Source organism: Melospiza melodia, chromosome 27 (assembly GCF_035770615.1).
Source record: "Melospiza melodia melodia isolate bMelMel2 chromosome 27, bMelMel2.pri, whole genome shotgun sequence".
NCBI classification, from domain to species: Eukaryota; Metazoa; Chordata; class Aves; order Passeriformes; family Passerellidae; genus Melospiza; species Melospiza melodia.
The window spans coordinates 6,800,821-6,812,217 of NC_086220.1; the positions used below are offsets into that span (position 1 = coordinate 6,800,821).

The following is an 11,397-nucleotide window of genomic DNA, read 5'->3' on the forward strand; positions in this document are numbered from 1 at the left end:
AACCAATGTGCTGAGGCTGTGCTGGCACATCCTGCCAACCCTGAGCCCTGCTGAGACCAGAGGGCAGCCCTGGGCACTGCACCAGTGGTGCCTCTCTGGGCTCCCAGCTCAGTCAGGGGCCCCAGGACAGCAGCTCCCCTAGCAAAACTTCTCCAGCAAATTCCCATTTTGCTAAAAATTGGGCAGGACCAATGTGTCTCTCTGGGCCCCAAACTCAGTCAGCTGACCCAGGAAAAACAGATTTTTGGTGGAATTACATGGGTCAGGGGAGAGAGCTGTATGTGCTGTCCTGCACCTTCAAATCAAGAACTCCTGCATGAAAAATCTGCCTGGAGATGGCTCTAATTTGTACCAAACCATCATTCCTTCCATCAGCAGGCAGGGAATTGCTATCAGTTTATGTCTTACACTGCCATTGAATCCATGGCCAGCTGGAAGATGTTGAGGATGACAAACCTGGCAGTGCAGCTCTGCCAGGCTGCTGGAGCTGCTGCTCAGGAGCTCAGAGCCAGCACAGGGGATTCACTGATAATTATTTCTCAGATCAATAGTTTTACATTTCCATTAATAATTTGGGCAGAAATGTGGAGCTCTCACAGCAGAGCTCAGCACACAGAGTCCCCCAGGCCCCAGGCAGCCCTGCCTGAAGCAGGGCTGAGCTCTGGCACAGCCAGGGGAAGCAGAAATGCATTTTCCCTGCCAGGCTGCACTTACCCAGCCCTGGGGAAACAGCCACGTGCTTGTTCCCTCTGCAGCTTCCTCTTTCCTAAGGAAAACTTCTTTTGGAAGAGCTTTGGTCTTAAAAATTGCAACTAGAGCTTTTAAATCAGGTGATTGATCAGTTAGAGCTTTTAAATCAGTGTTGATTTAAAAGAATTCTATAGCCAGGCTAGAAATAATAATTATTTTTGTTTTCCTTTTTTAAAAGCAGAATCTCAACTTACACATTCAAAAGCACATCCATTTTTTATCTACAGCTCCACTAATGGATGCCTTTAATTAATTAATATGTGCACAGCAGAGCAAGGCAGGTGTAGGTGGAGCTGAGTGGGATATGTTATTGCCACCTGCAGTTAGGACTTAGAATCTGCTCAAACCTCTCAAAGAGAGTTTTCCAAATCCATGAGGTCTTCCATACAATAAAATGGTTGTTCTCCAAAAGCAAATTAATGTATAAATGCTGTTCTATAAGCTTTGCCACACCCTGCACCAAAGAGCTCTGATTGCAGTTTATCTCCATTTTAACTATGTTGCAGGCCTGGTTTTGCCAAAAGTAGAACTTTTGAAATACAGAAAAGGTTTCAAAATCTCAACAACCTTGTTTATAGCTCCATAAAGAGGCTTAAATGAAGGACAAAGAGGCATCTTTGGAAAGGACAGAGCACCAGCTTACAAAGAAACAGGCTTTTTTCTAGAAAAAGAAAATTCTAGACAAAGTTAGAGAGAAGCAGAGTTCTTTACTCTGAACATGACAACCATCAGGCTTTCTGCCCACTTGCTAATCTGCAAGCCCAAGAGAAGTGTCATGGTTTCAACCTTAAAGGAAATTTTAAATTAATTTTATTTCCCTCCAAAGTTCCATTCATTTTTCTCCCATTACACACCATAGGTAAAATAACTAGTTTTTAGCTTCCATTCTGCATATCAATAAAAGAAATATACAAATAAAAACAAGAACTACAGAGGGATGTCTTGCTCACTGACTTCCATCCAGGGGCAATTTTGCCTCGTTGCAAGCCTGTGTGAGACAAACCTGAAAGGAAAGAGAGATCCATCAGTACTGAGACTGGTACAGCCCACAAGCACCTGCAGCTCCAGCCTAAAGCACAGCTCTGTTTTTCAGAGTGACAACAGCTCTTTTCCCCACTCTGTACTGAGCCAGATGTGATGTAAAGTTCCTGCTTCTCCCTTCTTCACCTCAGCCAAAATTCAAGACAAGGGGTCAGGGGAAATAAGGAGTTTCTATTGCAGCTCAGCAAGCCCCTGACTGGTGACAGAGGGACAGCACTGCCTTACAGCCATGGCTGACAAAAACACCCAGACTTACTGACAGCTTCTGCATGAGCCCTTGGGCCTTGGGGTTCAGCTGAAGGAAATTCTTCTTGGTCAGATCCTTTTCTGTCAAACGTATGCTCTGTGGAAACAAACACAAAGCTCAGGTTTTCTGTCTGGCCAGCTGAAGACAGTAAAAGAGTTAAATAAAAGAGGTTAAGATCTAAGTATAGACAGGCAGAGAACGACATTCAGCTCATCTCACACCTTTCCTGCCGAGCATTAATGCATTACTGGCTGTGGTGGTTTTAAATATCTTGTTTTGTGGTATGGGGGATAAAGCCACACTGAGTGAATGATTTTATTTTTGTGGGTGCACTGGCATTCAGCCATCATCAAACCCACTAAGGCTGCAGTAGTGTCAGTGTAAGTGCTTTAAAGTGAATGCACAATGAAACACCCTCCTGTTGTTCCAACCAGCTTGAGCAGTCCCCACTTCTGGCTAAGAACCTCTTCAGGTTTGTTTTAAACTCAATCAACCCCTCAGATAAACTGCAGTGGCGCAGCTAAAGATACAAGAGGGGCTGAAGGGAAGCAGGTGAGGCTCCAAGAGGTGCCTGGGCAGTGAAGGGTCAGGATTTACCTCTCCCCCACCGAGGGGCAGGGTGAGGATGACATCCTCAGGCTCAGCCAGGGGGCTGCCCTTGGCAGAGAAGGTGTAAACACGCTCGTTGATGGCGGGAGTGCGCAGCCCCGGCGTCTTGAACATCCTGAAACAACGAGATAGGAGAGAGTGATGTCTGCTCACAGCACCTGCAGACCACTAAGAACCTGAATGAGGGATGTGGGACTCCAGGCTGCTCTCCAAAATGGAGTTTATTCCATCCAAGGTGTTACAGCAGTCCAGGGTTGTGAGTGACAGAGCTGTGCAGACAGCTGTCAGCTCCAGCTGCAGGCAGGCCTGGAGACCCTTTGGTTTTGGTTACAATGCATTCTGTACTTTTCTTTTAGTTACAATGCATTCTGTACTTTTCTTTAAGTTATAATGCATTCTATACTTTTCTTTTGGTTACAATGCATTCTATACTTTTCTTTGCTGAGCATCTTAATACAGCAGAACCAATCTACACCTTAACTTTTATCTATAGCCTATCATAACTACTGTAATTACCATATTCATGTTGCTGTTCTCCAATCACTAAAAGTCAGTACATTACAGTTTAAGCTAGAAGTTGGTTTTCAGTTTTCTTGCAGTGGAAAATTCTGAGATTTTTTTCTACTTGCAACTCTGCTGACTTGTTTGGCTGTGCTATCTTTCTGCTTGGTAAAAACATCTTCTGTTTAAAGTGAATTTATCTTTGCTCTAAGCCACAAAATCCCCTTCTAACTAACACACCCTTTGCCTCCTTGGTTATCCAGTAAGACTGGCTCAACAATTCTTTTCTTCTATATCAAAACTTGCTTTCTTTTCTATTCCTTCTTCAAATTCTATATTCAAAAATCTTTCTTCCAAGCATACATATCTGTGAAACTTTCTTAGCAAACTTTCACCATTCCCAACATAGCCCAAGTCTTTCGTTTCAGGTCCAAAGAACCACTAAAGGCTGTGTTATAAACAGATGGTGCAAGGCAGATTGGATTAGAGACAGAGGGGAAATGTATTTGTTTTCTCTGTTAACAAACCTGGGATCAAATCTGGGTGTAACCATGGAGGTGCCTCCCTGAGCACACATATCAACCATTCTGCCAGAAGCTGGAGTGATGAAACTGTTTTTGCTTGATCTGTAAAAGGGAAATAAATATCTGTACATAACACAACCTCTAACAAGTGTACAGACACTTGGAGAAGGTGACCACCACTAACCCCAGGGGTTATCACTAACCACTGACCCCGAAACTGGGTACAGCTTGTTCTCACAGGACAGCCAGCTGTCCATCTTTCATTCACATCAGTTCTGCCCTGTAGTGAGGCACAACTCTCCCCCCCAAACCAAAGCCCATCCCACCAAAGAGAGATATTGATATTTGCACTCTCCATTTCCAGAGAGGAGACCGAGACATCCCCTTTACCTCTTGTTCATGCCCTTCAGTCTCGCTGAGGGAGGTCTTCTGGCCACACGTGGTTTTTTGGTGGATGCCTTCACCTGCAGCACACATCACTCACCAGATCAGTTATTTCCATCTCGTGGGAGTCCACACAAAGAGGCTTCCACACAAAATGCTCAGTCCCTTTCCATGCACAAGAGCCCAGAGCAAACAGCATTCTAGCCTTTGGGACCCTCCCCACTGCTAGAACTCTCTGGGAAGCACCAGCTGGGTGCAGTCCCCCTCAGGGCATCCTGGGCAGCCCTAGTCAGCAGCTCAGTCAGCAATTCCTCTCCTGAGGATAATTCCACCCCAGAGAACAGCTACTCACTCACCTTGGCAGTCCTTGCATCCCCACTCTCAGCCTCTGAAGGACAGTGGCTGGCAAGTCGAGATCTCTTCTGCCGTGGAAGTGATGGAGGCTCTGCTTCCTCATCACCTTCAACACTCCTTTTGATTCTACTCACTGCAAAGAGAAAGTGTTATCTAACTGAATAATAACTTTAAATTATTATTTAGCAGGGAAGGCAAACAGCTACAAGCAGTTTTGGCAACAATTTGCTTCAGAAATCCAAATTCCAAAGCCTAATTGTTGCCAGAGCACTACTTTGGATTATTTTGAATGTTTTAATGAAATTAATTAGAGGTACTGTAGGTACTAGGGATAAAAGTAGAATTATTCTCCTAGTTTAAGCATACTGATGGATATGAACTAAGAATTGAACTATTATTCACATTAAGCAACCACAACATGCTTCCACAATGTTTAAACTCACCCTTCTCAGCAATATCCAAGAGGGGATCGACGATATCTGTGCTCAGCCTGCGGATTTTCGTTATTTCCGTGTCTGCCTAAAATTAAAAACACTTGTGGCACCACTGGGATTGTTGGCAGCCAAAAGTTTGTGTAAGTTAAAGTTGCAGAGCAAACCCCCAGTAATTTTACAGCCAGATGAGTTCCATGTTTGCTGTTGTGCTCAAACTGGGCCTTTCATGCATCTCTGCCTCCCTCAGGACTCAGTGCCTGGTTGGCAGCTGCAGGTGTGCCTTTCCTACACCCTGCTGCCCAACCAGCTTAGAAATGCTGTGCTTTACTGCAAAGTGCATGTGCTCTCAGAGATTAGGGAGTGCCATCTAGCAGATCAGGAAAGATCAACAGGGAGGAGCAGCACCACATAAATCACATCTCTGATGGGATTTACCTGCCTCTCTTATTGTTGAATTTTAAAGAAACCTTTGTGAAAATATTGATGTAACTGTTTCAGTTGTAACCATCAGTATGATGAGCAGAGTAGGATAGCTTTAGAGAGCTTTATGTTTGTTCTGGACACCTACCTTAGCCACATCCTCCAGTGTGTTTTCACCTCTTGCTAGAAAGAAAATGAATCAGATACATCAGGACATGTCAGGGGACACTCACACAGCACAGCAGGGTTGTCACCATGGGGGTGAAAAACCCAGCACAAACCAGAGAACAGAAGCAGTGGGGTAGTGGGGTCTTTCCCTGGGGATTGCAGGGAGAGTAGATCCCATCCCATCCCATCCCCTCCCTTACACCCACTGGGGTTCATTATTATCCACGGAGGAAGGGGTCCCTGAGCCCAGCACCCCCAGCCCCGCTCCTCACCGAAGAAGTACAGCCAGTTCATGTCGCGGATGGCGGCCGGCAGCCTCAGGATGGCCATGTCGTACATGTGCTCCACTTCTTGCACCATGCGCTCCCCGTCCGCCTCGATCCGCTTCAGCCGCCGCTCCACTGCGGGGAGACGAAGCATTAGCCCTGCCCGCAGGCCCCGAGTCCCTCTCTCCTCCCCGCGATCCCTTCCTCCTCCCCGCGATCCCTTCCTTCTCCCCACGATCCCTTCCTTCTCCTTCCCCCTGCCCTACCTTCTCTGTCGAAGTCTTGGAGGAACGCCTCCATTTTGCGGCGGCGGGCGCCGGAGTTGCCCTTTTTCTTGTTGGGCGCCATTGGTGGTTCTGTGGTTCTCTCCTCAGCGGGTTCTTATTAACGGGTTCCTTACTACGGGTTCTCTCTTCAGCGGGTTCTTGTTACTTATTGCGGGTTATTTATTGCTTATTGCGGGTTATTTTTTGCGGGTTCTCTCCCCAGCGGTTCCTCCGGGCGGGCTCCCTCAGCGCTCGCTCCTTCAAACGCAACCGCCGCCCGGGCTGGCCAATGGCGGCGCGGCGCGCCCCGATGACGGGCGGCAACAGCGCCGGGCGGTGATGGCGGCGCCCGTGGCCGCGCTCCGGGCCTGGTCGGAGGCGGTGGCGCGGGCGGAGACGGCGGCACGGGGAGCTCTGGCAGCCACGGCCCCGCTGCTGGGCTCGCTGGCCGCGCTGGCGGCGCAGATGCGGGCGGCGCGGCGGCTGCCATGGGACGCCACGGCGCTGGGCGCCTTCCCGGAGCTGCGGGCGCGGCTGTGGCGGAAGCAGCGCGGCGCGGCCGAGGCGCTGCTGGAGCAGCTCGGCCAGCGGCGGTGAGGGGGCGGCGGGGGCCGGGCGGGCAGGGCTGCCAGGGCCCGCCTGACCCCGCTGTGCCGGCAGGGAGGAGCTGCGGGCCGTGCGGGACGCCGTGGGCGCCGCGGGCAGCGCCGTGCTGCGGCTCGTGGAGGAGCGGGGCCCGGCCGAGCTGGGGCTGGCCGCGGTTCTGAGGCGGGGGCCGCGCTGCCCCTCGCTGGCCGATGTGCTGGAGGGGCTGCAGGACGTGGAACGCTACTACCGGCACCTGTATCCATCCTGCCGGGGGGCTCTGGGCGGCGCTGGGGGTGTCAGGGAGGTGCTGGGGGTTTCTTTTGTCCTTGTTATCCTTAGTAGGCACGAAGGTACTTGGAGATCAAACTGCTCCTGCAGCGCCTCAGCTTGGACAGCCTGGCAGACGTGGAAGCCGTGCCGCAGTCCTGGGAGAGGATTTTGGAGCGCTACAAAGAAGATGAGGTTGTTCAAGGTACCTCTGTGTATAAAGAGCTGAGGGGTGATGTTCCCTGGGGACAGGCCTGGCTGTGCTAGCTCTGTGGCAGTGTGTGACCCTGCTCTGAGATCTTGGTCAGCTTCAGGTGAAAACACTCACCATCACACCTGGGCACAGCTGGAGCAACATCCTCACAGTGTGGTAAGGGCTCAGTGCTCATCAGTTCTACCCACACTTTTCTTTATTGCCTTTAGGACAAGTTTTTGGGATACAGAATACAGGTAAAGCACTTTCAGCTGACGGGGTTGTTGTTTTCTCTCTGTCTCAGATACTCTCCTGAAGGTCTCACTGTTTGTGGAGAACCATCACGAGGTGAGCTGCTCACCTGGCTCCTGACAGGCAGCAGGGACTGGCACTGCCCAACTTCTGGCACGTTCTGTGATGCTGCAAAGGGGATGAGGAACTGAGGGAGCTCTCCTGGTGCTTTTTGGAAGCTGAATGAGTTGAGTCTTGGCCTCAGCATGAAATGCTTGGACTCTACCATTTTCAAGTGGAAATGGTCTTGGTCTCTGAAGAGGCTGAGCCAAAAAAGCCATGAAGATAGAAGGGAGTCACCTCCAGCTGTGGAACTTCTCCTTTCCCTCATCTGCCATGCCTGTTTTGTGTCATGGTAAAAATGATGTTGATACTTACATGAGGTGCTGCAGGTGTGTGAGTGTAATAGAGTCCTTCAGGCTGCTGCCATAAAAGATATTTGTCCTTACAAATAAAGAAAACATGTCAGATTAGAGTTTAGAAACAGTGCTCACCTCGTGTCTTTGAGCAGTGTGTTTGCACTCATCCTACCTGGGCATGGAGGAGGAAGGAAGCAAATCTGAATTCACTCTTAAAAAATTTCACTGTCTGGTAGCCACTGCTGACAGTTCAGGGACACCTTTTGGTGGCCATGGCCAACAAAACTGATCCTCTGAACATTCCCAGGAAGCTGTGGGGTGTTTGTCTCCCAGCTGTGTATTTGGTGAGGAGCTGCAGGGTGGCATTTTCTGGGGTCCCCCATGGCAGGAAAGAATGAATCTGATGATTCCATGTTCTCAGAAGGCTTATATTATATTATATTATATTATATTATATTATATTATATTATATTATATTATATTATATTATATTATATTATATTTAAAACTACACTAAAGAATAGAGGAAGGATACAGACAGAAGGCTTAACAAGATACTAATTAAAAACCTATGACTGTCTCTAGAGTCCCAAAACAGCCAGACTATGATTGGTCATTAAGTAAAAACAATTCACATGTTGGATAAAACAATCTAACCTCATTCCAAAGCAGCAAAACACAAGAGAAGCAAATGAGATAAGAATTGTTTTCCTTTTTCTCTGAGGCTTCTCAGCTTCCCAGGAGAAAAAATCCTGGCAAAGAGATTTTTAAAAATTTAATAATAACACTGCAGCTTCTTGGAGAAAGCTAATAAAGAATTGCATGGGACAGGTTGTGGGTGTGATGCTTGTGCTCAGATTTCTGTGTCCCCAACCTGGGTGTCTCCTTGGCCACCTGAGGGCACTGCTTGACCCATGAACACTGAGGGGAGCAGATCGGGGTGCTGGGGGTGCCAGGGGTGGGAAAGGGCTGGATCAGGGCTAGGGCTGCCAGTGCTCCCATCAGGGATAGGGGATCATGAGTTCTAGCTGCAGTTCTTCACACACAGAGTTATAATTGCAAAGAAAACGCTCTCCTGGTGCTGGGTGCCCTGCCTGTGGCATTCACATCCTCTGAAAAAATTCCTTCACCCAGGTTTTCTCCTGGGAAGCTGAAAGGCAGCAAGAGACCTCAGAGAAAAAGGAAAACAATTCTTATTTCATTTGCTTCTCCTGTGTTTTGCTCATGTGGAGTGTGTTTGGAGATTGTTTACCCACAGGTGATTGTTTCATTGGATTCTGGTGTGAGTTGTTTTCACTCTTTGGCCAATCAGGGCCAAGCTGTGTCAGGACTCTGAAAAGAGTCAGGAGTTTTCATTATTATCTTTTTAGCATTCAGTAGGTATCCTTTCAGTATTCTTTAGTATAGCATTGTTTAATATAATACAGTATAATAAAATAGCCTTCTGATAACACGGAGTCAGATGAATTGTTCTTCTCTGTCACAGGGCTCACTGTGCATTTACAATGCCCTGCCCAGGGTGGAGGTGAGGTGGGTTCTGTTCCTGGTGGAGGCTCACATGCCTGTGTAGCCTTGGCTCCTCACACAGGGTTTGGAGCATGGCTGGTGGCTCAGGGTGAATCAAGGGTGTCATCCTCACAAACCAGATGGTGAGCTTGGATGCAGAATTGTCCTTGCATGTGTGCAGCTGTACAACCCTTCAACACCCCTCTCCTGTCAGCCTCTCTTCAGGACAGCTGCCAGTGAACAAATGGATTTAAATTCAGGGAGATGTTCAGCACAGTTCAGTGGTGGCCCACAGTTCTGCTGTTCCCAGATGTTTGGCCCCTGATGTCTTTGTGCTAACAAAGTGCTGAGGGAGCTTTCTGCATTGAAAGTGGCCGTGCCCTGACTCTGACTGACTGAAATGGGGTGAGTGAGGTGCTCATTGAAGTTCTGGTGTGATTAATTGCTCTGTCCTGTTCCTGTTTCCTGGGCTGTGTCACCAGCTGCATTTGCCTACAGCTCCCTGTGGGGTGTGAGTGAATTTCTGCATCCGAGCACTCTAATTGGGATCAGCTGTGGGTTGTTCCACTGCAGATCTGCATTTTCTGTCAGGATGGCTGCCAGAGACCCCAGAGCTGAGGAGGACATGGTTCCTTGTGTGTGCAGAGCTCCCTTCAGCCTGGGAGTCACTGTGAGCAGAGCCAGGATGGGCATTCAGCCTGGCAGTGCCACACAGGTCCTCAGGCAGGTGCAAAGGCCACTCCTTGCCATCACCCTGCCTGTCAGGGTGATGCTTTTTCCTTGATCCTAAAGTTAAGAGCCAGGCACAGTTAAGGGATAAAGGGTTTTTACCTTGTAATTTAATGATGATCCTTTTGGTGCAAGACTTCATTAAGGTGGAGTATGCTGAAATGTACACCTGAGAGATTGTGTGTACAATTTAATAGATTTTACAAATTAGTATATTTAATAAAGATGCTTCAATGAGAGGCTTGAATCAACAGTGTCACATTTTCTAATCTCAAAGTATTCCCTTTTGGATGGGCTTAATCTTAGTTTATAAGATATATTTTAGATGTGACCTTGGATTTTCAAGATAGTGTAGGGCTTTCCAGCTTTCATCTACAAGGCCTTTAGGATGTTTGATCTTCTAGCCTGACAGAATACCAGGACTATATTAAATTATCAGACTTAAAGAATTACAAGTATGTATTCTAAGAGCACTGAGAATACATAAAAGATACAGAAAAGATCTATAAAAGATCTATAAAATGCAAAAATTCATCATGGCATCATCCAGCCTGTGCTGTGTCTTAGTGAGGCTATGGGTAATGCAGCACTAAGGGCTGTGAGACCAACTGGTAAAATATATGTAACCATAAAAATAAATCCAAGTACCTTTATTTTTGGACTAGAGCTCTTAAAAGTATCCTTGCACGGAGATCTGTCTTTGAGGAATGCAATAAAATGCAGTTAGCAGCTGGAGCTACCTTGTTAAAGGAAAATTGTCAGGAAACACAAAGCTCACACTTTGATTTTCAGCTTTGCCTCCTGCTAACTCCATTGGAAAACAGTTATTCTTCACTTACAGGAAAAGCACAAACTCAATTCAGCTATTAAATTCAAATGCCCACAAACATTTATAAGAGCACCTGACTCATGTGTGATTGTTTTGTTTCCTCCCATAGGGTGGGCACTGCTGGTGCAGTTCTGCTTAGAAATGGGGACCTGCTCTTGGTAACACCAGATTTCCAAAACAAACCCAAAAGCTTTGCTTCAGCCTAAGCTCATGGATTTGAAACAGATTTCAAAACTGAGTGTATTACAAGAGCCCACAGTTATGGAAAAGACAAAGGATTTGGCACCTGAACTGAAGTGCAAAGTGGCTCAGAGGCAGAAATATGTAATAAAAAGCTTTGTGATTAATTTAATAAACCAAGTATGGGCTTCACAAGTCCCTGTGGTTTTTGAGCTTATTCTTTGAGACTTTCATCTTGGCCTGAAGCAGAACTCCTCTGTGACTTTGCTGAGGGGCTGCCTGAGTACTTATTTGCTCTGAAACACAGCAAACATTCTCCACTACATGTTAGCTGGCTTTTTGCTGTTCCCCAGTCCTGGCTCAGTGTTTCTCTAGTGCCTGTGACATTGTCACAGCTTTAGCCCTGTTGAGCTCCAGGGAGGGGCAGGTTCTGAAGATCTGATGGGTGTGCAGTGAGTGGGGAATGGTTCTGTGCTGTTGGCACCCCAGGC

The 11,397-nt window shown here is 47.5% G+C and overlaps 2 protein-coding genes across 2 annotated transcripts; one reads left to right on the forward strand and one right to left on the reverse strand.

Moving 5' to 3' along the window:
* Positions 1–1,437: 1,437 nt before the first annotated feature.
* On the reverse strand, positions 1,438–6,236 carry CDCA8 (cell division cycle associated 8). Its single transcript, XM_063177342.1, has 10 exons — positions 5,965–6,236; positions 5,705–5,833; positions 5,413–5,447; positions 4,854–4,929; positions 4,413–4,543; positions 4,063–4,136; positions 3,676–3,774; positions 2,636–2,762; positions 2,048–2,134; positions 1,438–1,753 (listed from the first exon to the last, which is right to left on the reverse strand). Exons 1-10 carry the CDS (start codon positions 6,044–6,046, stop codon positions 1,697–1,699), a joined length of 897 nt encoding a protein of 298 aa, XP_063033412.1. The 5' UTR covers positions 6,047–6,236; the 3' UTR covers positions 1,438–1,696.
* Positions 6,237–6,303: 67 nt separating this feature from the next.
* AIRIM (AFG2 interacting ribosome maturation factor) lies at positions 6,304–11,101 on the forward strand. The gene is made up of 5 exons (XM_063177411.1): positions 6,304–6,557; positions 6,625–6,807; positions 6,903–7,024; positions 7,317–7,360; positions 10,836–11,101. Exons 1-5 carry the CDS (start codon positions 6,304–6,306, stop codon positions 10,863–10,865), a joined length of 633 nt encoding a protein of 210 aa, XP_063033481.1. The 3' UTR covers positions 10,866–11,101.
* Positions 11,102–11,397: the final 296 nt, after the last annotated feature.